The sequence below is a fragment of the Rhododendron vialii genome, chromosome 1a (genome assembly GCF_030253575.1).
Source record: "Rhododendron vialii isolate Sample 1 chromosome 1a, ASM3025357v1".
Taxonomy (NCBI): domain Eukaryota; kingdom Viridiplantae; phylum Streptophyta; class Magnoliopsida; order Ericales; family Ericaceae; genus Rhododendron; species Rhododendron vialii.
Genome location: NC_080557.1, coordinates 45936120 through 45960137, shown reverse-complemented (window position 1 = coordinate 45960137; position 24018 = coordinate 45936120). Strand labels below are relative to the sequence as shown.

General features: G+C 37.3%; 4 protein-coding genes across 5 annotated transcripts; 2 read left to right on the top strand and 2 right to left on the bottom strand.

The window, feature by feature from the left end:
* Positions 1 to 1701: 1701 nt before the first annotated feature.
* On the bottom strand, positions 1702 to 11202 carry LOC131321156 (dolichyl-diphosphooligosaccharide--protein glycosyltransferase subunit 2-like). The gene is made up of 20 exons (XM_058352165.1): positions 11050 to 11202; positions 10807 to 10948; positions 9529 to 9718; positions 9327 to 9416; positions 9001 to 9063; positions 8765 to 8834; positions 8549 to 8613; positions 7355 to 7409; positions 6670 to 6797; positions 6466 to 6581; positions 6211 to 6280; positions 5028 to 5132; positions 4835 to 4924; positions 4567 to 4715; positions 4056 to 4167; positions 3848 to 3931; positions 3498 to 3578; positions 3110 to 3334; positions 2440 to 2562; positions 1702 to 2232 (listed from the first exon to the last, which is right to left on the bottom strand). The coding sequence occupies exons 2-20, from the start codon at positions 10944 to 10946 to the stop codon at positions 2116 to 2118; spliced, it is 2073 nt and encodes a 690-aa protein (XP_058208148.1). The 5' UTR covers positions 10947 to 10948; positions 11050 to 11202; the 3' UTR covers positions 1702 to 2115.
* A 938-nt stretch (positions 11203 to 12140) lies between these two features.
* On the top strand, positions 12141 to 16831 carry LOC131321147 (ABC transporter I family member 19-like). The gene is made up of 6 exons (XM_058352156.1): positions 12141 to 12440; positions 13629 to 13789; positions 14637 to 14688; positions 14982 to 15118; positions 15555 to 15641; positions 15859 to 16831. Exons 1-6 carry the CDS (start codon positions 12152 to 12154, stop codon positions 16144 to 16146), a joined length of 1014 nt encoding a protein of 337 aa, XP_058208139.1. The 5' UTR covers positions 12141 to 12151; the 3' UTR covers positions 16147 to 16831.
* A 310-nt stretch (positions 16832 to 17141) lies between these two features.
* Positions 17142 to 18305, bottom strand: LOC131332153 (F-box protein At5g49610-like). Its single transcript, XM_058366229.1, has one exon. It carries the CDS (start codon positions 18303 to 18305, stop codon positions 17142 to 17144), a length of 1164 nt encoding a protein of 387 aa, XP_058222212.1.
* Positions 18306 to 19814: 1509 nt separating this feature from the next.
* LOC131321136 (H/ACA ribonucleoprotein complex subunit 3-like protein) lies at positions 19815 to 23063 on the top strand. Of its 2 annotated transcripts, none has more exons than XM_058352145.1 (4): positions 19815 to 20004; positions 20262 to 20333; positions 21817 to 21859; positions 22796 to 23063. In XM_058352145.1, the coding sequence occupies exons 2-4, from the start codon at positions 20280 to 20282 to the stop codon at positions 22891 to 22893; spliced, it is 195 nt and encodes a 64-aa protein (XP_058208128.1). In that variant the 5' UTR covers positions 19815 to 20004; positions 20262 to 20279; the 3' UTR covers positions 22894 to 23063. The 2 variants fall into 2 exon arrangements, with proteins under 2 accessions (XP_058208128.1, XP_058208131.1); XM_058352148.1 differs by having other exon boundaries at positions 19832 to 20004; positions 20270 to 20333.
* The last annotated feature ends 955 nt before the right edge of the window (positions 23064 to 24018 follow it).

The window sequence follows — 24018 nt, the reverse complement described above, 5'->3', positions numbered from 1 at the left end:
ACGTGAAAGATACGGAAGAAATCAAGGGTTCATTTTGAACTCAACGGGAGACTAAATGCCGAATAAGCAGTCAATCGTAATTCAGAGCCGATCCTAACTTTTCGGGGACCTAAAGCAAAGATAAAAGCTGAAGTCTTTATGTTGGACTATTATAAAGGGTGCCAAAATAGGACACCCTGAAATTTGTAAATTTTTGGGGCCTAAATCAGCCGTCTCTTGAATTTTAGCTCAAGACTGGCTCTGCAATTGTTCTATAAAAAAAACTAAGACAAACCTAAGCCTTATTAGTAGGGTTGGATCAACTGGCTTGTTAGCAGAGTTAGGACTCAGTTTCTCTTCAGTTGGTAAATTCACTTTGGTAAGTTCACTTTCAATTTTTGGTCACCATGGATTTGGTGTCGACAATCCGCCGCGTTCATTTTGAGAGTCTCGTTGAGCAAATTGGTAGTTTGATTGTTCAAGTTTTCATATTCTAGTCTCTCTTTTTTTATTGCCCAAATCAACCTTAAACGAGCTTTTATCAAGTCAATCACAAACTCAACTCGGGTAGGGTGATTTTTGTGCACAAAAATCCAAATTCTCGATAAACTGTTAAGCAGTCGAGTTCAAGTATCCCTAATTTTTGGCCAACCAATAAGCCAGGATATCGGGATACTGCAGGAGACATCAGGACTGTCCTAAAGTGTTTTCAGCGGTCTGGATTAAAAACGAACTCTTCCAGAATGTTTGTTTTCAATCCGGACTATTGATTACCGAGATAGACGGTCTAGATACAAGGAACTACTTTGCAGCATCCCGGGCGGGTCGGGCCCATGCATTAGAGATCACAAAAAGTTACTTATGTAATAGCCATTTTCATTTGACAAGGTAGTATAACTGTCCCCATATTTATTGCAAAAATTCCGGACCTTACCCTAGTTTAAGATGACGTTAATTAGTGAAGTACGCATAATCTCTATTATGTTTAAGAGAAAATAACATCAACCTTTCTTGCAAGTTACTCCCTCCGTCCCAATTTGTTTGTCCAATCGTCGAAATTCGTGTTTTTCAAAAATATACTTATATCTTACATTTTTTATGATTTTGAAGATTTTGTATAGTAAAACTAATGAAGATCTATCAAACAAGATCCATATTGCATATTAAAAACATTACGAATTGAAAATTATAGACAATTTTTTGAGAGGTCAAACGCTCTCAAAAAGTCAAAAAGATGACAAACAAACCGGGACGGATGGAGTAGTTTTTGCCAAAATTAGAAACAAGATGGGGATTAGTAGACCTACACGTGTGCTCAAACACCCAAAAACAAGCTTCTAATCAGGGTGTGTTCCAAATTCCCCCCTTAAGAAATAAATACATATTTACAATTTTCAAGTTTAAAAATAATAAACTTACTGAAACAAAAAAATATGTAATATAAATCTTGTTTGATAGATTTCAATGAGATCTATCAAACCCTACAAAAAAAAATTTTAAAAAAATCTTCAGTCCATTATTTTTAAACTTGAAAATAGATCCTTATTTTTAAATACGTATTTGAGAAAGCGATCAGGGCCTGATTCTTTTATTGGATGCGACACATCTCAAAATCATCTCCACGGTTAAGCGAAGGAACCTCCAAAATTCACTCTACTCCCTAGGAATATCCTATTGTTTGTATTTGTTTGATTAAAATGAAAGCGAAAGCTCCGCTTCTAATGATCATCACACAAAATATTCCTCCTTTAATTACTACCAGTAAAACTAATCAGGAATCAGTTTCCTCTCCCAACATATGAATCGCGGCTATCCGAACTCACAAAATTATTTCCTGCTTATTTCTCAAGGAGCCAGTTCAAGCTACTACTGAAACAATGATTCGACAATACACTGTAAAGCGACTATTAAAACAGCGGTTCCTCCATGTCACTCAATCTAAAACACCGTAAGGGATGAAAAGTTCGTCGACATGGAAAGAGGACAAAGCGATCCATGCTTTTCGATGTGATTGTGCACTAAACTTCTGACTGGAGAGTTCCTACAAAACTGAATCAAGAAGACCAGCCAACCATATCTCGTTGATGTGTTTCCTCGTTCCGAACATTGTCATTGCAAACGCATTCTCTCGTTTTCTCAAGATGATTTCAACTTGGCCGAGGTTGAAGCAAGGTGAGAAAGGGTTCTGTGCCCGACAAACATCAAGAAGATTCCCAAGAAACCTAGTGCTTTCAATGTTGTGAATAGATCCAACTGCAGAGAATACAATTATAATTTGAGTTAAATTTGGTGGAAATGGTTCTCAATAACCAGCTCTTCTAAGAAGTTTTCCTTGAGACGTCAATGTTACCCCCTTTACTACCGAGTGATGAATAGGGTAAAATTCCTGTACAAGGCTGCTGGCAGGAAGGCAAGAGTCTAAGACCTGTTAAGTGTAAAAGTGCCGAGTAAAAGACAAACCTTCAACCAGAAAAGAGCATAGAGTGAGAGAACTGCCGCAATGCCAAGATGGAACAAGATCGCAAATGTGGCAGGGACCGTTGATGTAGGGAAGTTCTTCAGGTTTGTGCCGAGACGCAAAAGCTGTCAAAGATATCAAGAAAGTGTGAAGTTAACAGCCCACCAGAAAACTACAGAAGTTTCCAAGTAGTTAAGCCACACAAGAGTCTATCAAATCAAAATAACTAACAGGAATGACTAACGAGGAACCCTAAGAGCATCCGCAATGTAATAATCAAAAGTGAATAATCAAAACTTGCCACGTCAGCTTTTGATTATTCATTTAGAGGGTTGTTAAAGTTAGCAATGTGAAGTCTCACATTATTACTTTTGATTATTCAAATGCCCAAATTTGATTATTGGTTAGGAGGTTGCTAACTTTGATTATTACAATGTGAACACTTTTTTAAGCACATATTGCTAATTTTAACAATTTTTTAATTTTTATTATGACATTGTGGATGCTCTAAGAAGAGAATTCTAACTTGATTCTGTTTAAAAACCACCAAGTGCGAGGACGCCGAGGAGGAAGAATTTTCGGTTACTAAGATTCAGTATAACTGCTTAAGCGGTCTAACGTCAAATATGTTTGGAATAAATGGGAACAAAAAATAAGAATCCAACGACTCACCCCAACCAAAAATGCAAGGAGTGGCACGAGAACGAGACCCAAGAAGGCAAGAGAGAGCTCTTGAGGAGGAAGCTTTTCTGGAGCCCTGAAGATGTGTGTTATCTCAGCTTTGGGCCCATATCTCAGGTAAGCATCAACCGGCCGTGGAGGAGGTCGGGTAGCCTTCTCAGGTGGTTCTGGCAAATCTAGTTCAATATGGCCCAGCTCCCGCAAGAAAGAGTTCTCCTGAAAAATAAAAATTGCAAACAAAACGGGGGGAAACGACGATTAAGACATGAAATAAGCTTAAATGTCATTACAACAATGACTTCATCGAAGGTGGAATGACAATAATGGTAAAATATAAATTACGTAATTAAAGGTGGGGAAAAAAGAAAAGCACGGTTACCATGACAGCATCACCCACTGTAAGTTGAATATCGTATGTACCAGAAAGATAGGAGAACTTCTCGACCAGTCCAAGAAAATCCTACAAGACAAATGCTGCTTGTATAAGGAATCAAATTATCTGAACATTATTGTTAACCATTATTGAATTCATCTTATCTTGATTATATTTTAAGGTCAGTAAGTCAGACCAGACTGTATGCTAGAGTCGTCGTTACACAAGTCCTTAGATCTGAGTTGATAAACTAATTAACTTGTATCAATAATAACTTGCAAATCCATGGGCTCCGTTTGGGGAAAAAGAGGGGCAAAAATGGAACTTTAAGATTTGAATGATAGAAGGAGAATTACTAGTATTATCTCAAACTGCTTCCCAGCGTTCCCCAAGACAAAGATGTGCTCAACTTTGGTCTCATGTATGAGCTTGAGGAAAGCCTGCAGGCAAAAAGAGGTTTCAACAAAAGACAAGGAGTTGACGATCAAAAACAAAAAAACAAAAAAAAAGCAAAAGACAAGGAGAACATGATTCAAGGAAATAAACCAAAAGAAGACTGAAGACCTGATGTGGTTCGAATGAATGCTTAAGAGGGGTGGTCAACCGAAAGGACAAACGCAGCTTTTGCAAGTGGTTTGCTGATAAAGAAATAGCATTATTCTCGACAAAATCAAGCCTGCAGAAAAAAAAATACCAGGATGTAGATCTTACTGTGAGAAAGTAAAAACTATACCAAGGAATACACCAATAGATAACATATCAAAAGATCAGTTAAGGCATGTTTCATGTATTGAGAAGCAAAAGTCTCTCTCAGAATAACAACTAACAAGGTTGACACAGTTGATGTTTGAGAATTACGGAGTACAAGATTTCAAATTAATCACAAATCTCTCAACACTTTCAGCAGGGATAGGAATCCATGTTCTAGGCAATGATGGGTAGACCACTATAGCATTTCAGAGAATTGGGTTATGCAGAACAGCAGAAAATTATATCGAACTAAGCTGAAAATAGTATGTTTGAAAACACAGGAAAAGAACGAAAAAATTCCAAATTCAAGGACAAGGTGGCGTACTTCTTCAGAGTTTCTAAGCTCCCAAGATCACTATCCAGTACAGCAATTTCTGCATTGTCAACTTCGATAACTCCCGTGACATAAATCGGTACCTTTGTTCGACCTCCAGTGGCATAAACTTTCTTGTGCTCTTGATCATGTAGCACAGTCTACCATAGAAGACCAGAATAGAAAAAGTACACACACACAAAAAGCAGATGAAGATGAGCTTCTCAGGCATGAGATAGCAAGGGGAAGGGATTTTCATGTAACATGAGAGTGAATTTACCTCAAATACAAAAACATAATTGCCAACATCCACGATCTTTGGCAACGCATCCAAGACATGGGCATCAGCTTCTGGATCAAACTTGAGTTCCTGCATCAAGTAAATGCAAGATCATTAAGCTATAAGTCGGGCAACAGATCCAATAAAGTGGTCATAAGCATCTGATAAGCAACAACAAAAGTCCATGCAGTACCTGACTCTCGATTATAGACGCGTCCTTTGAATCAGAACTGAAAGCCTGTGTGAGTTTTACGGAAAGAGGAGGTGCAGTAGATCCCAGTACAGTACTAACCCTAACCTGAAGGGCAAAATCGTATTAAGATCATAATTTGATAACCCATCCAAGTCAAAAGAATGAAATCCTGATCAAAGTGCCGAACAAATTAGTACTCCTACACAAGCAGCATCTAAACGAAATATACAGCAAGAACATATGTTCATCGATTGAAAGTGTTTGTTACAATTGTACGAATGCAGATGATTAAGGATCATTTACACTATACCAAGAGGAAGAAAAAGAGCTGACAGGTAGGCGTTAAAGTCACATGATGGCACTTGAGCACCTCCAAGAAAAGGAAGGGTTGACCGGTAGAGTACTCAGGGGCGGCTCTACCATATGGTCAGGGGGGTTGGCTGGGTTCAAAAAATACACTTAAATATTGTAACTTTTGTTATTTATAATTTAGTTTTGCTTTAATATTCTGCACTAAATCATAAAAAAGTAGATGAAAATACACTTTAAATTCGTAAGTGTATATAGCTTGAGTTTTGTATACAAATTTTTTCCGTGTGTTTTTGTCACCGCTGAACTATAATTTTGGAGCCGACCCGGGGAGTATTTCAGCAATTCGTATATCACCAGATGAGACATCCAGATATTAACATAAGTAGACACGATTATAATCGTTTCTTTTATCACCAAAGAGGATCGAGCATGCCAAGAGAAATGTAGTTCTTCCCAAACACGAATGAAGTTCCAGTGCTAACTGCTAACATGGCAAAACCAAAACAACTAGATAGTAATACTAGAAACTAATAATGGTGTTCCTTGGTGTTTATAGTCAATTTGACCACTGGTATCTCAAGTTATCCTACAAAATGTGCTGGTACTCTTTCAGACAGTACTTCGTCCAATGCTATCATAGTGCAATCAAAAAAAGGTTATACTAGTTCAGTCAGATATCGTAGTTCCCACCAACCAGCCCAAAGAAGAGAGTATTTAGTTCCTGGTGAAGAAATCATCTGACAACATTTAAAAACATGCAGCAAGGAGGGAATCAACCTAAAGTTCCACTGCTAATAGTTAAAGTTATGTTGAACAAGTAATTGACACTCATTCTTAAATGAGAAGACAAAAACGAACAGAGCTGAAACACCTTGAGTTGGTCTTTCTCGGTCAGTGAAAGCACAGTAGCTGGAAGTGATAAAATCAGCGGAATGGAAACCCTGCAATAGAAAAAGGAAAAGGCAAACAGTTATCTAGAGTAATTCTTTTCTTGAAAAAAACAAGAGACATTCAAGCATTGAAGCATCCCCATCCAACTCCTTTGTTCTCCCAATATCATGTAAAATACTTGGTAAAAGTCCACCAAAAAAGTTGCAACCATTATGGAATGTATTCAAGTAGTTACCTATTGCTCTCCAAGCAAGCCAATGCATCAATTTGGTTATACAAGTCTTTGGCATTGCCAGGAATTCCAATACCAAGGAAAAACTTTGCCAAACCAAATATCTTGTTTCCTGGAAGCTGCAAATTAAAAACCAAAAACTTAAAGTACAAAATAAAAGTGCAACATGTAAATATTATCATTAAAGCACTAAAAAGCCCCACTAACATTTAAACTTCCAGAAGTAGATGCTGCAAAAGCTGTCAGCCCACGAACTACAGATGAGGTTGCTGAAAGAGGACCCTGATGTTCACGTGCATCGACAAGTTTCTCATCAAAGTAGTAGGCACCATCATCTACAACACAAAAAGGAGCCACAATAAGAGTAGGATAAATAAGAATAATTTGTCAACATTATAGTCAAGGCAGCTATTAGAAGGCATTTACCATGGTGTGATTTCAGTAAAAGAACATGACAACCAAACTGACACAGTCGTAGTATTTAGTTCGAATTGAAAGCCAAACTGACTTCATCGATGGCGTAACGAAAAGAATAGCCCCCATTTGGTTTCTGAAATTAAACTAACCTCCTTAACAATACAGATGTGATATATACATGTTCCTCATCCTAGATATGCAACCTACTTATTAGTTTTGAGCTAAAATAATTATTGTTTACGATATAGAATGTCTTAAGATGCCAAGAAATCATACATATCATAAAATCAATGACCTGATAGCACCAATCTAAAACCATTGGCATTTTAATTGAAGGGGAAAAACCGAAGTATAGTGGTTGAGCAAGCAAACAAACAAGAGAAATGAGCTCAAATCTCACATGCACATCCACTCTTTTAAGTCACTATGACAATCAGAAGACAGAGGAGGGAGAAACAACAATTACTAGACATACCATATTTTTCAATGCCATCAAAAAGCTTCACAATGTCATTACTAAGCGTCCCAATCTGGCAATAGAAAAATCGTTAAATTGAACAAAACAGAACTACGAAGACATTGATGCGACCATTTTAGGAGCAACATCAAGATTAATGAGACTCCAACTACAAAATGTTAATACACATACCACTGTTATCAACCCAGTAGGCAGATGAAAAAGAATGGCTAAGAAAAACAGGACATTTCTATTGGATACTCGGGGATGTATGGTTGAATCCTTCATTATATTTCAGTACCTATTTGGGAAGTATGATTAATGCTGTTTAGCATATGCATATATTGAAGGTAGTTTTGATGCACACTTATCTTTTTTGTCTACGGAATAAAGTTTTTGAAATTATCTCTTCTTGTGAACATATTTATAGGAGACCTCTCCTTAGAAGACTCTTGCTTTGTAGACTTCCAATGTATAAAGGTTTGTGCCCCTCTTCCACTTTTGGCCTTTAATTTATTCACTTACCGAAAACAAGATGTGAAGTCTACCTAGTATCTAGATTCCCATAATGCACGATGAGCCTAATTTAAGACCGACAAATTTCCAAGCACCCACATCCTATCTAGTTTTCCAAACCGTTTAACCAAGCAAAAAGCTGATGAAATTCCTTTTTCTTATTTTGAAATGCACTACTAGATGAGAATATGAAGCGGCAGGGGATTCTTTCTCCATCCACGTTGGAGGTTAGAATTTCCTGCTTTATCAAATGAGAACAGGGCATGTATCCTAAACAATAAATCTTTCTTTTTCTTTTTATAGTCAAGGGTAGAAGAGTTAAAAAATTATTAACAAGTGAAAGTTTCAATTTCAAGTTATTGTCCTACCAATTGAAAAATATGCAACTGCCTAATGACCCGACATGAACCCCTACAAGGGCAATGCTAGACTAACCCCTCATTTTCCACCCATCAAATCAGTCTTCATAATTGGCCAAAATTAAGATAATAATGAATGCAACCTATTAACATGCCAGGCTTAAATGAAAGAACTTCTCCAAATCCATCAGTACAACAGGTCACTTCCCGATATACTGAATCAGAAATCAGAATAGTTGAACCCAACAATTATGAAGGTCTTTTCTTTTGATAAGTGCAAAAGCAACAATGATACGCACAATTTTTCTAGAGTAGAACTTAATATATTTCTGCTCACCAGAGATTGATCAATCTCAGAAGTTGCTAAGGATATAACCCCAGCAAGTGTTTCAAGTGCTATTCCTGCACAAGTTCAATAAACCCAGTGATGAACTACATAATTTTGTAATTAATGCTGCAAAAGGAATATTAAGAAGCTTAGAGCAGACTTAAAGAATGATAATCAACAAAATATGAAAACATGAAAATTGTTTACATTATATAAAATTATTACCAGCAGCATAAGTACTTGACACAGGGTTATTGGGACCATAGCGCCACCTTCCATCACTTTGGCTGAGTGCCTGCAATATTTTTGAAAGTGAGTTCCAGCATTAACAAAACAACTTTGTATTCCAGCAAGACATGAAAAAAGTCCATCAACTATTCATACTAACCATCCCACTCAGACTCACCCCCAAAAGCATAGGCTTTTCAATAATCTGGGAGGTATAAACTATTCATACTAACCTTTATGGATCGAAAAATTCCATCAGCGTCGGCAAGAAACACATCAACTTCAGAGGTTTGATCCTGCAAAAACACAAAGAAAGCAAACAATGAAAAACAATCACTGGATTAAAGTGATGTCCTATATCCAATCCTAGAGCAAAGACCTGCTAACATAAACTAAGATAGAAATTATTCAACAGCCAAACAGCATCATATTTCCAAGTGACTACAAATACTAATTGGAAAAAGACAATTTTCTTCAACCACTGCACACGATGGAAACATGGTAGGATCTTGATGCAGAATAAGATAAGGATAAAGTATCGTTCTTTTGCACTAATTACCTTTATAAGCCGCAAACCTCCTATGGCGTAGTAGAAGTCAAGCAATGAATTCGCATCGTTGACAGATGCTTTGAGTCTCAAACCAATTTCCTTAATGCAGAAGAAAAATACTTATATCATTATGTATCACCATACCCGCAAAGTACTCAAAGAGCCAGCTTCAAACGTCGAAAAACATATCAGTGCCAAAGCTTTAAGTTACCAGAAAAACTTGCTCATTGATCTCGCATTTAAATAGCACATTGGCCCTCAGCGCAAAGAATAAGTCCTTCAGACTAGAGGATGACCCAAGTTTATCCACCGCGGAAGAGCAAGTGGAAGCCCTAACATTAAGCTCTTTCCCAATTTCAAGAATCTCGAAAGTTCTTAAAGCTTCATATGCTTCTTCTAAGCTGTACACATAAATCAAACATAAGATATTTGCTTAACATGGATTTGCAAAGTTCAAGTTCAATGAATTGGCGCAATCAAGTTGGAACAAGCCCCAGTGATTGGAATATTGTATGATTGATATGAACATACATACACAAACACTACTTAATACTGGTCAAGAGACCAATTTGAAAAGCCAGTCAAGGTAGAATTTAAGGTTATGAAAAAAGAAACCCGTGAATTATGCAAGTTGTCATTTCGGTCAAAAGTGACGTGCAACTCGAAGGATATAAAACTTCTTGGTCAAGCCAAAAAGACTGCCAATTGGATGCTCCTACTCCACCATGCCTGAACCTCTACCTTAGCTTAATAAGCGGAGCTGTATTAAGCCTGAGAAAGAAAGCAAAAGGGTACATCTCCCAGCCTCACATAGGGAGTTGACCCACAATCATCAACTATATCCATAATCAAACTAAGACCGAAGAAAAAGAGCTACCATATCCAAGAGTACACGTAATTGGCAACTACAAAAACTACTGAAGAAAACGTGACAGAAACAAAAAAAAACGAACATCCGCACAGATAATACAAACATCTTGCGTGCTAAATGCAAAATGAGGTGAAACCAGTCCCAGAATGCCCCCTATATGTTACTAAAATTGAACCGAACAAATCAAATAAAACAGAGCTCAAGCATAAGACTATGTCATATTTTCCAGTTTAGCAATGCTCCGTATGGTTGCTCCCTCGAAATTACAAAAGAAAAGGACACCAAAAAGACATCATCGAATTTCTACAAACTCCAATTAACGAGTCCTACAATCTCCTCCCATCTGATCCGAGTCTTTCAACAGATCAACAAGCAATTATCACTAACTGCAACACTATTTTCCAAACCCTTCTCTCTTTTCCCGGCAAGTAAAACCTCTTATACGAAGGATCAAACCCTGCGCAAAACAGGAGTCTTTTTTCACTCCTCTTAAGATTTGTCACAAACATGGCGGAAAATAACGGAAGGCGAAAAAGCTTAAAGGGCAATTGGATCGTGACAATAAAAGCATACTTAGGACATACAAACATTGAGGGTTTCCTTAGGGTTTAGATTGACCTTGCGAAAGATCCGTCGACCGGCGTGAAGAGCTCTAGTGCGGCAGATCGATGAGCGTCGGATATCGGCTGGATTGCCGCAGCTTCGCAGATCGACGTCAGACATAGCAACAGAACCAAAAATCCCAACTTTCCGGCCATCACTGAAAAAAAGGAAACAAAGAAGAAACTTATTGGAGACTATCGAACTTTCAAAAACCCTAGAACATAGTAGTAAATCGAGACGAGATCGTGTAGATCTTACGTAGAGAAGTTCACGGTCGCTTGCCCTGAGTGTTCTCAGTTCTCAGTCAGCGCACCACTGAGAGGGGAGGGGGTAGATACCGCGAAGGAGGAAGACGTTTTTACGCTCTTCAATTCCAAATTTACCCATCGTTTTTCATTATAGTAGTAGTAGTTTTTTAAATTGAGATTAAAACTTTGAAAATGTTATATGCTATTGTTTCTTGAATTTTTTAAAATTTTTGCTAGATTTTCAAAATATATCATCTTTACATTACATCTTAGACGATGAGAGGAATCGAAACAAGGATAAGATATAAATTAAGTTGAAAAAGTCCATCAAAGACAACGAAGGCACATTAAAAGATTGTCTTTATAGTCTAATATTTTTTATGCTTTATTTGGAACCTAAGGAAAGTAAGGAAAAAGAAAAGAACGTAAATTTTTATTTTTTTTACCATTGTTTGGTTACAAGAGAGAGAAGAAAAAATAATAAATTCTAAAATTGTAAAGTAAAATTTTTCTCCTACTTTTTCTCTCTCTTTTTATTTTATTTTCTTTTCCCTCATTTTTTCCTTAAGTTGCAAACAAAGCATTAGTGACTTTTTGATTTACATCGAGTTTCAACCGGGAAAACAATCTTTTAGTATCTCTTCGTTTATGGTATTTTTCTAATAGTTTTTTTTATTACTCTCGTTGAAACGAATAATGTGATGTAAAAATTTTGTCCAAACCTCGTTAAAATTAAGAAAATGATTTCCACACTCCCCTTTTATCCATTGTCACTCAATATATTTTCTTTTATTCATGTAAAATTACTGAATTACCCTTAACTATTTAGTCATATTTTTCATACAAAAGACAATTTGATACTTTCATGTTACAAAAAATAGAAGTGTCAATTAATAATAGGAAAGTGTTTAAAATCACTACCCTAAAACTAAGAGAAAACAAGCAAAAACTGTGACAAAAATGCCACCGAGAAATTGGCCTGAGAGGGGTCCTTTAAACATTCAGGGGACAACTCAAAAAACAAGTCAATAGTTCAGGGGGTTTAAATGTAGTTCCCCCTTGTAATTACAAACGGTCGCAAAGCTCAACAAACGAAGGGGTGGGTGGGTGGGATGGAGACACGTTCAGAGAAGGTGAGCCTCGAACTCTACAGAGGCCATTCAATCGAACACGACGAACATTCATTGGAGTTCGGTTGCGGGAATAAAACTCAGCGTTGCGACGCATATAAAGTGCAGAGAGAGAGAGAGAGAGCCGGGAAAATGGAGGAGGAGAGTTCGAGCGGTATTCGGGTGAGTGGTATGCAATTCGCGTACGATGCCCAACCCCCGCTTTTCCTGGACTTCAGTCTCAGTATCTTGCCCGGATCTCGATGCCTTCTCGTCGGTGCCAACGGATCCGGTAATCAAAATCACATTTTTATCGCAAATGACATTTTGTTCTTCCTTGATTGTATAATACCTTTGTTTTGTGTTTTCTGTTAGTCAATTGCGTGATTATGTTCTTTGTGATTGCGTGCATATTGTTTGCAACTACCCTCGAATTGGGAGTATTTACTTTGTTGGAATTCAGGTTATTATAGTAGCTTCCATGATCTTTTTGTTCCAAATATATGGTTGCCAATTTGGGAGAGAGTGGCTACGTGCATACTGAGGGAAAACAGAGAATGAACCAGAGTTTCAACACAGAACACGAGAGAGAGAGAGAGAGAGAGAGAGAGAGAGAGAGAGAGAGAGAGAGAGAGAGAGAGATTGAGAGAGAAGGCACCATTGAATTCACATTCCCATGTCATTTGATCTGCTTTCTTGTTTTTATTCACTGTTTCTGTTCTTAGTGGAAGCTATTATCGAAGCTATCCCGCATTATTTTGCTCTTTCCATGATTTTAGTATGATCCTTTTTTTTACTTTCATAGATGCATGAATGAAGAAAGCCACTTGTTTCCACTAAACTAAAAGTTGTAGTACTTGACTCTTTTTCTTTTGTCTTTATTTATATTTTTCCAAAAATTATTCACGTTTGTTAGTTTTGCGCCAAATTTTTATGGATTATTGGTTTGTCTCAACGAGAGGAATTAAAAAAGTAGAAATAATGACATTTACCCAAAAAAAAATTGGAAATATCAAGAAAAAGTCCAAAAACTGGCTTTTCCGATTTGTTCGTTGGATATGTCCGACAAATGTTGGGTAAACATAAATGTCATAGTTTCTTACCTTTCCAATTCCTCTCGTCAAGACGAACAAATAATCCACAAAAGTTAAGCGCAAAGCAAACAAACTCGATTTTTTTTTTTTTAATAAAGCGAAACAAAAAAGCCAATTACTCCAACTTTAAATTTAGTTGAAATTGGCTTTCTTGAAAGTCACTTCCATCAGTTGCTTTACAAGTTACAAATCCGAGGTCCTCATTTATTCATGTTAGAGAGTAGGATTGGCTGGGTGGAGCAATCATGGTCAAATTTTCCAAATATTGACATGATTTCCTATTATTACCTTCCACCCCTGACTGTACTGACTACTGAGCGTCTAAGTTATCTGGAAAAATTTCATTCTCTGTTTACTGAATCCCACTCGCTGCTAATATTGTGTAGGGAAAACCACTTTGTTGAAGATCTTGGCTGGGAAGCATATGGTTGGCGGAAGAGATATTGTTCGGGTGCTTAATGGTTCAGCTTTTCATGATACACACCTAGTTTGTAGTGGTGACTTATCCTATCTGGGAGGATCTTGGAGTAAAACTGTTGGCTCTGCTGTGAGTTCTTTACCAAGCTCATGTAAAACCCACAAGTGCTGTACCTTTTCTGTTTCTCCTGGCATAATGGAATTATACTATTTTTAGGAGAATGTGAATGCTTGAATCAGGCATATATTATTGCGTGTTTGGGTTTTTAAGACTTACTTTGGTGTTCGCTGCTTATCGTTGGGAAACGTTAGATGAAATAATCTCTCCCTCCTTGCAACTTACTAATAAATTCATTTGGTTTCGAAAGGAATTATGCCATATTTCCAGAGCCTAATTAACATTTATGAGACATTGATTCTCTCCTCAACTGTGAAGTGCATTGCTTTTCAAAAAACCATGAAGTGCATATGAAGCATGATCATCTCAGCCATGTAGAAGACTAATTGGCCTGTTCATGTATCCAGTAGTTCGCTAGGAATAGTAGATAACTAGTTATCTACTTCTAGTGGATTGGTTGGGACTTGGGAGTGAAGTAGTCCTTGTGTCTTTCATCAGTAGGCCTTTTATAATACCCATGCTTTTCGTCAAAATGTTCATCTTATTGTTGGGTGGCATGGTTTGTGAGCCTTTGGGTTGATTTAAGGTAACTTTCATTTTTGGCAAGGTGGAGCTGCGAGATAGAGTGCTAACACATCTAGCCTAGTATGCCTTTCATATTTTTAAGACTGCCCTTGATCCTTTCATATTATTCAGTCTGCCCTTTATTATTTGATATCAGATTGTATATATGGAGGGAATATTTGCGATATTTTAGTTTTTGAGCTTTCTAGATTTTACCGTTTAATGTTGGTTTCAAAGGGATGTACTGTAGGAAATTAAGATGCGATTCTAAATTGTACTGCCTTTTAACATTCAGGGAGAGATACCACTTCAAGGAGACTTTTCTGCTGAACATATGATATTTGGAGGTCAGTAAAAGCATTAGTTTGATAGTGCTTACGGATAATTTTTTCATGCCATGACAATCATCTACTTCCATCAAGTCTGAATTAACTGCCATTGTCCACTCTTTTGATTGGCACTTTATCTTAATATTCGAAACTAATGTTGACAGTTAGTGTGGAGGAAAAGATTTATCTTTTGAATGTAGATGAAATACTCAATCCAACTCATGTTCTCTCTATGAAAACTACCTAATTCTTGTTGAATCCATAGTTTGAAAATGCGCCGTGAACTTCTTTAATTTTTCCTTGTCATCCAGTTGAAGGGGTTGACCCTGTTCGACGAGAGAAGCTGATTGAACTGCTCGATATTGATCTACTGTGGCGAATGCATAAGGTTTCTGATGGTCAGCGGCGTCGAGTCCAAATCTGCATGGGTCTTCTCCATCCTTTTCAGGTATCTTTGTTCCATTGGCTCATGTATATCTTCTGTGAATTAGAATATGCGTTATTTATATGTTATGCTAGAATTGCATGAGTTTCAGGTTATCATGTATTTGCTGGTAATTTGGTCCAATCTTGTAAGACTGATGTGATTCCTGAAAGCTGAACGTTTTAGTTGTGTTAGAAGATTTGTGGACCTAAGTGAACCTTTTCCATTTACTTCACTTGCGGATACAAAGGCACCTCTTCATTTTTGTTTTCCCCTTTCCCTTATTCTTCCTCTTCATGAATCTGGTCATTGTTGTGTGTGTGTGCATATCTTTTTTAAAGTGTACATGGTGGTAACATGGGCATGCACCTGCGTTTTTTTAGACAAGTGGATGGTTCTGTTTGGTCACACGGTTTTGCATCTCTTCTAGTTTTAGTGACTCGAAACTACTCTCCTGCAGGTTCTTTTGCTAGACGAGGTTACAGTTGATCTAGATGTTGTTGCCAGGCTAGATTTGCTGGACTTCTTTAAGGAAGAATGTGAGCAGGTATGGACATGCTTGGCGTATTTTTAGGTTTTTACATAAGTATATGTACAAGATTCTAAAAAATGGCATTAAGTCCTAAAATGGACAAACACCGAAGAAGTTTTAGCTGAGGTTACGCATGTTACTGTACTTCAATATTTGTCTTGAATATCAACTTTCCCAAATCTTAACTAAGGCATTTATTTGTTTATATCTTGTTTGGACTGCTATTGGGTAGAGAGGAGCTACCATTGTGTATGCAACCCATATTTTTGATGGACTGGAAACGTGGGCGACGGATTTGGCCTACATCCAAGATGGCAAATTAAAGAGGACCGAAAAATTATCCGAGCTTGGTGAGTTGAAGAACTCTGCTAATCTACTTTCAGTGGTTGAGTCATGGCTTCGATCTGAAACAAAGCAAGAGAAAAAGAAACCTGCCAATCCTTCAGCTATAATCCAGAAATCTTCCCCATTCGATTCGTCTCCTTTTAGGTCATCCAGGCACATGGCCTATTATCGGTGATCTCTCCAAATTTGGCAACTTTTATGTCACAGTTCAAATTGGAAGTCATCCATACACAGGAAGAATTATATAATGAGTGCTGCCGGTTGGAATATATTACTACTTCTGTGTCCATATAGCTTTTGGTTCAAATTTCTGAGCAGTCCAATAGTTTTCCTACAACGTTTTTCAGAAATAAGGGTTGCAACTGCTGCAGTTCTGCTTGACGTGCTCGCTCTTGGGGTTACTGATCTTTCTGAGAGATGCCTTGAATTCAATCGAGGTGATGATTATAACCTGCTTGCGCACAACTAACTATAGACAAGCAGCGTGGTTTGCCATTGGTTATTATTCAAGATTTTTTACCCATTTGTTATGTAAGGTATGGAGTACTGGGGCTCCAGGAGAGTTGCAGACTTGCAGTTACAAACCCTGTCACTGTATTATCTATTTATCTTATCCACAGTGAGGTTCCTACGTAGGATGTCTCCGATGAAGATTAGGTTTTAAGCCGAACTATGTAATTTCTTTTCTCCTTTCTTTTCTGATTTCTTCATATTCTACGTAATTACTATGTCACAACCAGGGGCTGGAAACAAAGTTTATTTTTCTAATTTTTTTTGCTTTTGTCTTTTTAAATATGACTGGAGAAACTTGTATTTGGATCAAAAGTTATTTTTGATTGTATCTAGTTATGACTTATTCATTCGAAAGTTTCGTTAATCAATTTATATAAAACAATTCGTAAAACAATGTAGGTAGTTCAACCAAAACAGTTATATGAAATGAAATGAAAATTTGTGAAACAGCAAAGTTGATTAAGCTAATCACACAATTAAACAAATCACCAGTTATTCCAAAACGGTAACTAAAGCCGTGTCTAATATTGAAGCCGAATAACGAACAATCAAGCAAAATAGGGGGAATGAACAGCAAATACTTCCTTGTGGGAAGTATATGGTTCCAACCACAAACAAACAAAAACAACTACAGTTCTAAAAAAACCTTCCAAGAACTTATATATGAATCACTGACGCACCGTCTCCACACGGGCGAAGAGTACTCGAGTACGAACTTAGCAACACATCTCCGCCACATTGATGTCGACATATGTTCCGAACACTCCTGCTTTTCCAATCACCGGTGAGATCGTATCGATATATCCTTTTTGTTGTGGCCACTAGTAACGTACTCCCTTTCAAGACGGTAAAACCAACAATAATGGGCTCAGGCTCGACCATTCGCATCGCTCGCCCACGTATCTTGAGAATCCTACTCCATGACCCCAAGTTAAAGTCTCGCAACACCCATACAAGAAGCACACCCTTGAGTAACTTCACCAAACAGATCGAGTTCTCTTTTTCCCATGGAAATATACACATCCTGCAACTCCGATCAGTAAGGCCTTTTCTTGACTCCTTCGGTACTTTTAAAAATCCTGACTTACCCTCTTCGAGATTGAACGCAAGAACATATGGCCAATAAAAAGGACTTCTTTCAGCAAAACAAGGAGACCAATCTGATAAAAAATAAATAGTGCCACCTTGATACACGCCAGATTCAAATAACAAGTTTCTACCGCCACTATCCATGTGCCCAGCCTCAAGCCATATCTCCTTTTGGGGTACGTAGATTTTGCATGAAAGGGTGTTAGACCAATCTTCTTCATATTCCATCAACATTAAAAGGTAATCGCGGGGAAACTGATCATATAACTCGATATTGCACTGAAAAAAGATATGCAAATCTTTATCCGCCGTGCTTCTGAGGTTAGCCGGGGAGGGAATGCCTAGCCAGCTTCGCATAGCCGGGTTGCAAATAAATAACAGGTGATTCATTGTTGCTTGGTTGCTAATATTTCTACAACAAACCAGCCCGTTACTCGAAGCAAGCACCCGGCCATTAGTTTTCATGAATTTGACACACTCGTTAGGCACCCCCTCGTAATTCTCCTCACCAGGTAAAGTATGAAACTCCAAATTTCCTTCGAATCTTTGGCATGAATGTGGTTGTACGAAAAAGCTAGAGTCGCCTTTCAACTGCATGTTTCTGTTTTGTTTTTTTATGAAAAACGGATCGGAGACATAATCTTTGCAAGCGTTGCAAGCTGAACTGAATTTGAGGAGGGATTTTGCCGGTAACCATGAGAAGATTTCAAGAATCTCTCCGTCAAACGCCATCGTTGTTGCTTAGAACAGAGAGAGTGACTAGTATTGTGGGAAGTAATTTATGAGAAGATCTGATATTCTGTAAGACTGTGAGGGACATAAGTACTTTGGAAGACTATATATAGAAGAGCTGGGAAATATAATTCCGCTAGGATTTCCTAATTGTATCAAGTTTAGGATCCGTAAAGCCCAAGCAATCCCATATCCCATAACGAAGTGCTCTTAACACCCCCTACTGACTTCCTTGACTAGATTCCTAATTGTATCAAGTTTAGGATCCGTAAAGCCCAAGCAATCCCATAACGAAGTGCTCTTAACACCCCCTACTGACTTCCTTGACTAGATTTCCTTTGGGGACTCTAATTGTCGACTTCCATTGGGAAACAAACTCTCTCTCTCTCTCTCTCTCTCTCTCTCTCTCTCTCTCTCTCTCTCTCTCTCTCTCTCTCTCTCTCTCTCGTAATGGCCAGCTAAGCTTCACAGCGTCGGGAGTTTCTAAATCCAGCCAATTGTCCAAAGTAAAGGGGTGAGCGGACCAAATTGATCCGGTTCTATAGTAAATTAAGAACCAAACTAAACTCTTACAAAATAAAGATTTTTGAAAACAAATCAATCCTTGAAATCCATTGAAATGAACCAATACAAACCATTAGACGATTCTTATTTTTAAGTACTTATTTTCAGCTTTACAAAACACGTCATTCTCTCATAATATAACATTCAATTCAAAAAATAAAGACTTATTTCCCTTCGCGAAATGGGGCTTTAATTAGTTGATATTTTATTTAGGAACACGAGATAATTATAAACTCAACTGTAATATACTCTCATCCTATAAAGTATATAATTAGTACATATTTGGTTTTATGACTGACAGTGAATCTTATGAATCTATTTTAGTTACTTTTAGGGGTTTTAACCAAATTGGTTCAAACACAAAGTCTTGTTTGCTTCAAATGCTTTTTAAGTAAATTATCTCAACTTGAATTAAATCGTAATTTAAAACCGAAATCAAACAATGTAATGTAAATTGCGGTCTGGATCGGTACGGAATCTGAATTGTGGGAATAAATCCACAAACCAAACCGTTCAAATTGGGGGGGGATTTTCCGAACTGAGACCAATGCAAACCACACTACTAAAAAAATCAAATCAAACCAAACCAACCTATTTAGACCTGTTCGAATTGGATTTGCAGTTCGACGATTTCTTGCTCACACCTTGTTCAAAAATTCAATGACCTATGAACTTCATTTGATTGTACATACAAACAGTCACCAAGTTTCAATAAGTCTTCCTTCGATCTAACTTTTTGGTGATTTTTTTTTAATCATAGTCTATTTGATCATTTTATCATAATTTTTAAGTAGATTTTGGTATGTTTCTTACCTTAGATCATTCGGATCGACGAGTGGAATCGAAAAGGACACACAAATACACACCAAAATCGGAAAAAAGTTTACAAGACGACAGAAAGAAATTAAAAGATTGACAATATTTAATTGGACAATACTGCCCCACTCCCCTGGTAAAACCCTAGCTGTCTTTCTGAGCAATTCTCTGGACAATACCGGAAACACGGCTTCTCGTCTCACATAGACACATTAGGGTTTCCTCCCCCCAATTGTAGAGGTCTCCAGGGTTTTAGGGTTTGAGAAGTACAAACTTCAAAGGCTCCACAACTAAGAATTAGCTTCCCGCGTAATTTCTGGTAAGCTTCTATGTGCTGTTAATCTTCATCCATCTTAACTTTCAGCGCTCGTAGTTGCTATAATAGACTGTTTGTTTGTTGAGAAAAGTTAAAGGTGGAGGATAGTAAAATTTCAGAATTTTTGTGTGCTTTGGAAGATACTCTCTTTTCGGGTCCGTATTCTGTATAATAACCAATTGGGTTCGAGTTGTTTTGTTTTGATGTTTGTGTTCTGTATGCCGATTGCTCTTAATTGTTTTGTTGTGTCGTATCCACAGGTGAACAGTTTTGACAGAATGTATCTTCAGTTCTACATAAACGAGAAGGGTGACAAAGTTTACACTACTAAGGTCTGTGGGTTTTTTTGGTCAATGCTTTTTTTTTTGTTTTTTTTTTGTTTTTTTCTGCTTTTATTTATATGATATGATATGATGTTCCACGTTACAACAGCAGTTCCAACCGTTTAGTGTTGCTATATATAGTTTTAAAATTATAACCCCTCATTGAAACATTCCTCGAGTATGAGAAATCGGACCATGCCAAGGACTTGCTAACTCGTACGACTTGGGTTTTAGTTAAGTTCTTTTTTCCTTTCATAACCCCTATTGTAAATCTCATCAAATTGAACCTTATGTCCCAATTAGTTGGGCTTAACTACATGAATTATCTTTTGCTTCAATCGAGGGCTATACACCCGGTTCAATTAAGCTTTGGTTTCACCGGTGATTAGATGTTATCTATTTATGTGGAGTGTTGAACATTGATGAAGCTCAACTTTGATGGTAGCTAGTAGTTAGGTTAAGCTTGATGGTGGTGTTGGTACATGAACATGAATGTTATCGGTGCAAGCAATCCTAAATGTTAAGTTAAGCCTTTGAACCTTCTTGAGGCTTTTGTGGCTTGAGTTGCTTAATGCTTCTACCATTGTGGCTCATCTCCGAGATGGTCCACCACTACACCTCATGAATTGGAATCCTAGTTAGGAAGGTTGATATGTTGGGTCAGTTGGATTTGAATGAGTCAAGTTGTGGGCCATGTAGATGTAGTAAGTATCATGTTTAGCTGTCATTTGGCTTAAGTTGGAACGTGTGTTGGATCTGGTCTTATTTAGAGTATCAACACCCATAAAGCCAGATTTCCGTTGCCATTGCCATTTTTTGGCAATGAATAAAGCCATTTTGGGCAATTGCTAAACTTGTCACATCATCCAAGCCATTGCATCAAAAAACAGGATGAGCTTAATCTGACGGTCTGGTTTTGAGATTGTGCCAAAATGACACAAACTGGTGTCATAGCATTGCTATTTTATCACATTGTAGTGAGCAAAAAAATGGCTTCTGTAATGCCATTTGGCACTAACGGTTGGACTTGCTCTAAGGCTCAAGTTGCACTAAGGCCAATTCTCCTGGAGCTTGAGATAGGAGAGATATTGTGCAACACACAGCTTAAGGCACATGTTAGATAGGCTATGAACCACATATACAGTACTATTAATAGGTTTACGTAGATATGGAAAAAGCTACAAAAATTAAGGTACATGTACTACTGGATGTGCCCTCGGAAATTTTAATATTTCAATCTGGAAGGTACGTGTACATATTTCACTGAACCTTTTGAAGCTCTCTTATTGGATACTTCTAGATGGTTAAAGTGAATGGAATCTATCGTCCATCTTCTTTTTATGAATTCATTGCCCATATTTTGTTCAGCCCAGCTCATCTAATTTTCACGTTCATCTTCCATATTTTGTTTAGCTCAGCCAATTTAATTTTTAATTGGCTTTGTCTTGTATTATGCTCACTATTGACTTTTGAGTTACTTTTCTGCACGCAGAAAGAATCACCACTTGGATTGGCTACACAATCTGCTCATCCAGGTACTTTTCTTTTTGTTTGTGGATGTATTAGTCTATTTTTGTTGTACTTTCAAACGGGGAAAAGAGTTTCCGACTTTGAAGGATCCTTTGGATTAAACTACAGGTTGAGTATGCCCATAAAAATATCATCCCTTCTCTTGTTTGTCATGGTTTAACCATGGATAATGACTGAAGTAGACTGGGTTGTTATTGGGGGATTTAAGAAAACAACTATCTCCATCCGGTGGAGCTGTTGTTTGGTTTCTCCATTGAAAGTAAATTTATCCAAAGTCATGTTCTAAGTAATTCTAAAATGAGGCTTTCGGACCTTTTCTAGACCAATGAGGTTTAGTTAAGAGAGAGAGCTTTGACCAAAGTTTCATTTCTGTGATGTTGTCCTCTTGATTATTATGGTTCCAATTTTCGAATGCGGGTTCAGTATTTTCAAGTTGAGTCAATTTGCTTACAGCATGGTGTTTCTGCCTTTGGAACTTCACCTTTCTGTTTTTGTCACTATCCTATGGTACCCTATTCTTGACGATAGCCCTCCAGAATTGGCGCAGAACTAATTTATAGAGCCTCCATTTCTTTTCTAGCATGTCGTTTAGAATGGGCCACTTGGTTCAACGAAACATATTCACACCCACAATTCTCTTCTTTTTGTCACCAACGCCTGGAAATAGATGTGCATTACTTTGTCTCCACTCCACAATCTAAGAGTTGGTTATCGTCCTTTCTTTTGAATGCTTACTCCAAGTAGAATTATGTTTTAAGTCTTCACTATACTTATAGTGAATCATTCTCTTCATCTTCCTTCTCAGGCTTTGTATGCTCTTTTACGTGTCTCAGTTTGTATGTATGTTTTGATACTACTCGATGATATATTACCTTCAAAAGAAAATTATGCAACTATACAGTGTCTTTAGTAATTGATCTGCTTTTGTTTTCCAACTACAGCTCGATTCTCTCCTGATGACAAATTTTCAAGACACAGAGTTCTTCTAAAGAAACGCTTTGGACTGCTGCCAACTCAAAAGCCGCTCCCGAAATATTAGGCACTTAACAGGCTTCATGCTTATTACTATGTAGCTGTTCGAAGTAATTGCAATACTAAGTATGGTGCACCATGCTAGCAGTAAATCTTTGAATGCTGAAATTGTACTACGTATGGAATGCTGAAAATTTGAACTATATGAGAGAGACTTCTGGGTGAGAATTTGTTTCATGTGGTTGGTATTAATCTGGTTTCTGCCTGGATTGAACCCTCCAGGCACCATTTCTTGCTATTATTGTGTTCGTTATCTGGCTAATGTACAATTGTGCTGCTTGTGCATAAAGATCGTGCAGCATTATTGTCATTTACACACCCTTACAACCCGTTCGAATGGTGAGATTTCAGGAGAAAAGAACAGAAATGGTCATGGTTTCTAGTCAAATCATTTTTAGCTGGCTCTTCTTCTTTCTCATCCAATCTCACCTGAAATGGTGAGACTTTAAAGTGAAAATGACTCCCATTTTCTTATCTCACATTTTTTCACCATCAGAAGGGGTTGTTAGATTTTTCCATAACGAACCCCAATTTTGAGGCCAAATTTGTGCGCTTTAGACGGTGATCTGTTGAGCTTATACTTACAGTCGGGCTTAAGCAAAGTAGGAAACTGTAATTCTTAAAGTGATCAAATTGAAAAAAAAAATGACAGCTTATGAAATATGAGACGGTCATTTACAGAAAATTATAATTGCTTCCGGAGCACTCCCACGTGATGTTCCCGCCAATAAGTGCAGGACTATCACACCAATTCATTTTTTTTCATGTTAATTTACAATACTAGAGAGATGCTACGTACACTACACCAAACCACTACATCATCCATTACATTTTTAGTGAAGTCCACTCAAGATTTCAAAAAAATACAAAAAAATATCCAAAAATTTTAAAATAATGTTTTTTATGAGGCCTTATAAAAAATTAGCTCTAACGGATATCGGTAAATACTATTATTTATGGGTTCGTACGGCCAAAACTGCACAGTTTAGCATTTTCGCTCCTACAAATCTAGAAATAATACTAATCGATATCCGTTAGAGCTAATTTTTTTACAGGCCCCTCTAAAATATTATTTTAAAATTTATGAATATTTTTTTGAATTTTTTGTGAGACCTGAAATAAGTCCCATAAA

Bases quoted from the DNA above. Each gene is read 5' to 3' on its own strand.
- LOC131321156 (XM_058352165.1), bottom strand. From the start codon at position 10,946: ATGGCCGGAAAGTTGGGATTTTTGGTTCTGTTGCTATGTCTGACGTCG. The intron at 9,417-9,528 runs GTAACTTAAAGC...TTCTGCATTAAG, and splicing joins TCAATGAGCAAGTTTTTCTG to GAAATTGGTTTGAGACTCAA. The intron at 8,614-8,764 runs GTAATAATTTTA...GAACTTGTGCAG, and splicing joins GTCAAGTACTTATGCTGCTG to GAATAGCACTTGAAACACTT.
- LOC131321147 (XM_058352156.1), top strand. From the start codon at position 12,152: ATGGAGACACGTTCAGAGAAGGTGAGCCTCGAACTCTACAGAGGCCAT. The intron at 14,689-14,981 runs GTCAGTAAAAGC...CTTGTCATCCAG, and splicing joins TGAACATATGATATTTGGAG to TTGAAGGGGTTGACCCTGTT. The intron at 15,642-15,858 runs GTATGGACATGC...GCTATTGGGTAG, and splicing joins TTAAGGAAGAATGTGAGCAG to AGAGGAGCTACCATTGTGTA.
- LOC131332153 (XM_058366229.1), bottom strand. From the start codon at position 18,305: ATGGCGTTTGACGGAGAGATTCTTGAAATCTTCTCATGGTTACCGGCA.
- LOC131321136 (XM_058352145.1), top strand. From the start codon at position 20,280: ATGTATCTTCAGTTCTACATAAACGAGAAGGGTGACAAAGTTTACACT. The intron at 20,334-21,816 runs GTCTGTGGGTTT...TTCTGCACGCAG, and splicing joins ACAAAGTTTACACTACTAAG to AAAGAATCACCACTTGGATT. The intron at 21,860-22,795 runs GTACTTTTCTTT...TTCCAACTACAG, and splicing joins TACACAATCTGCTCATCCAG to CTCGATTCTCTCCTGATGAC.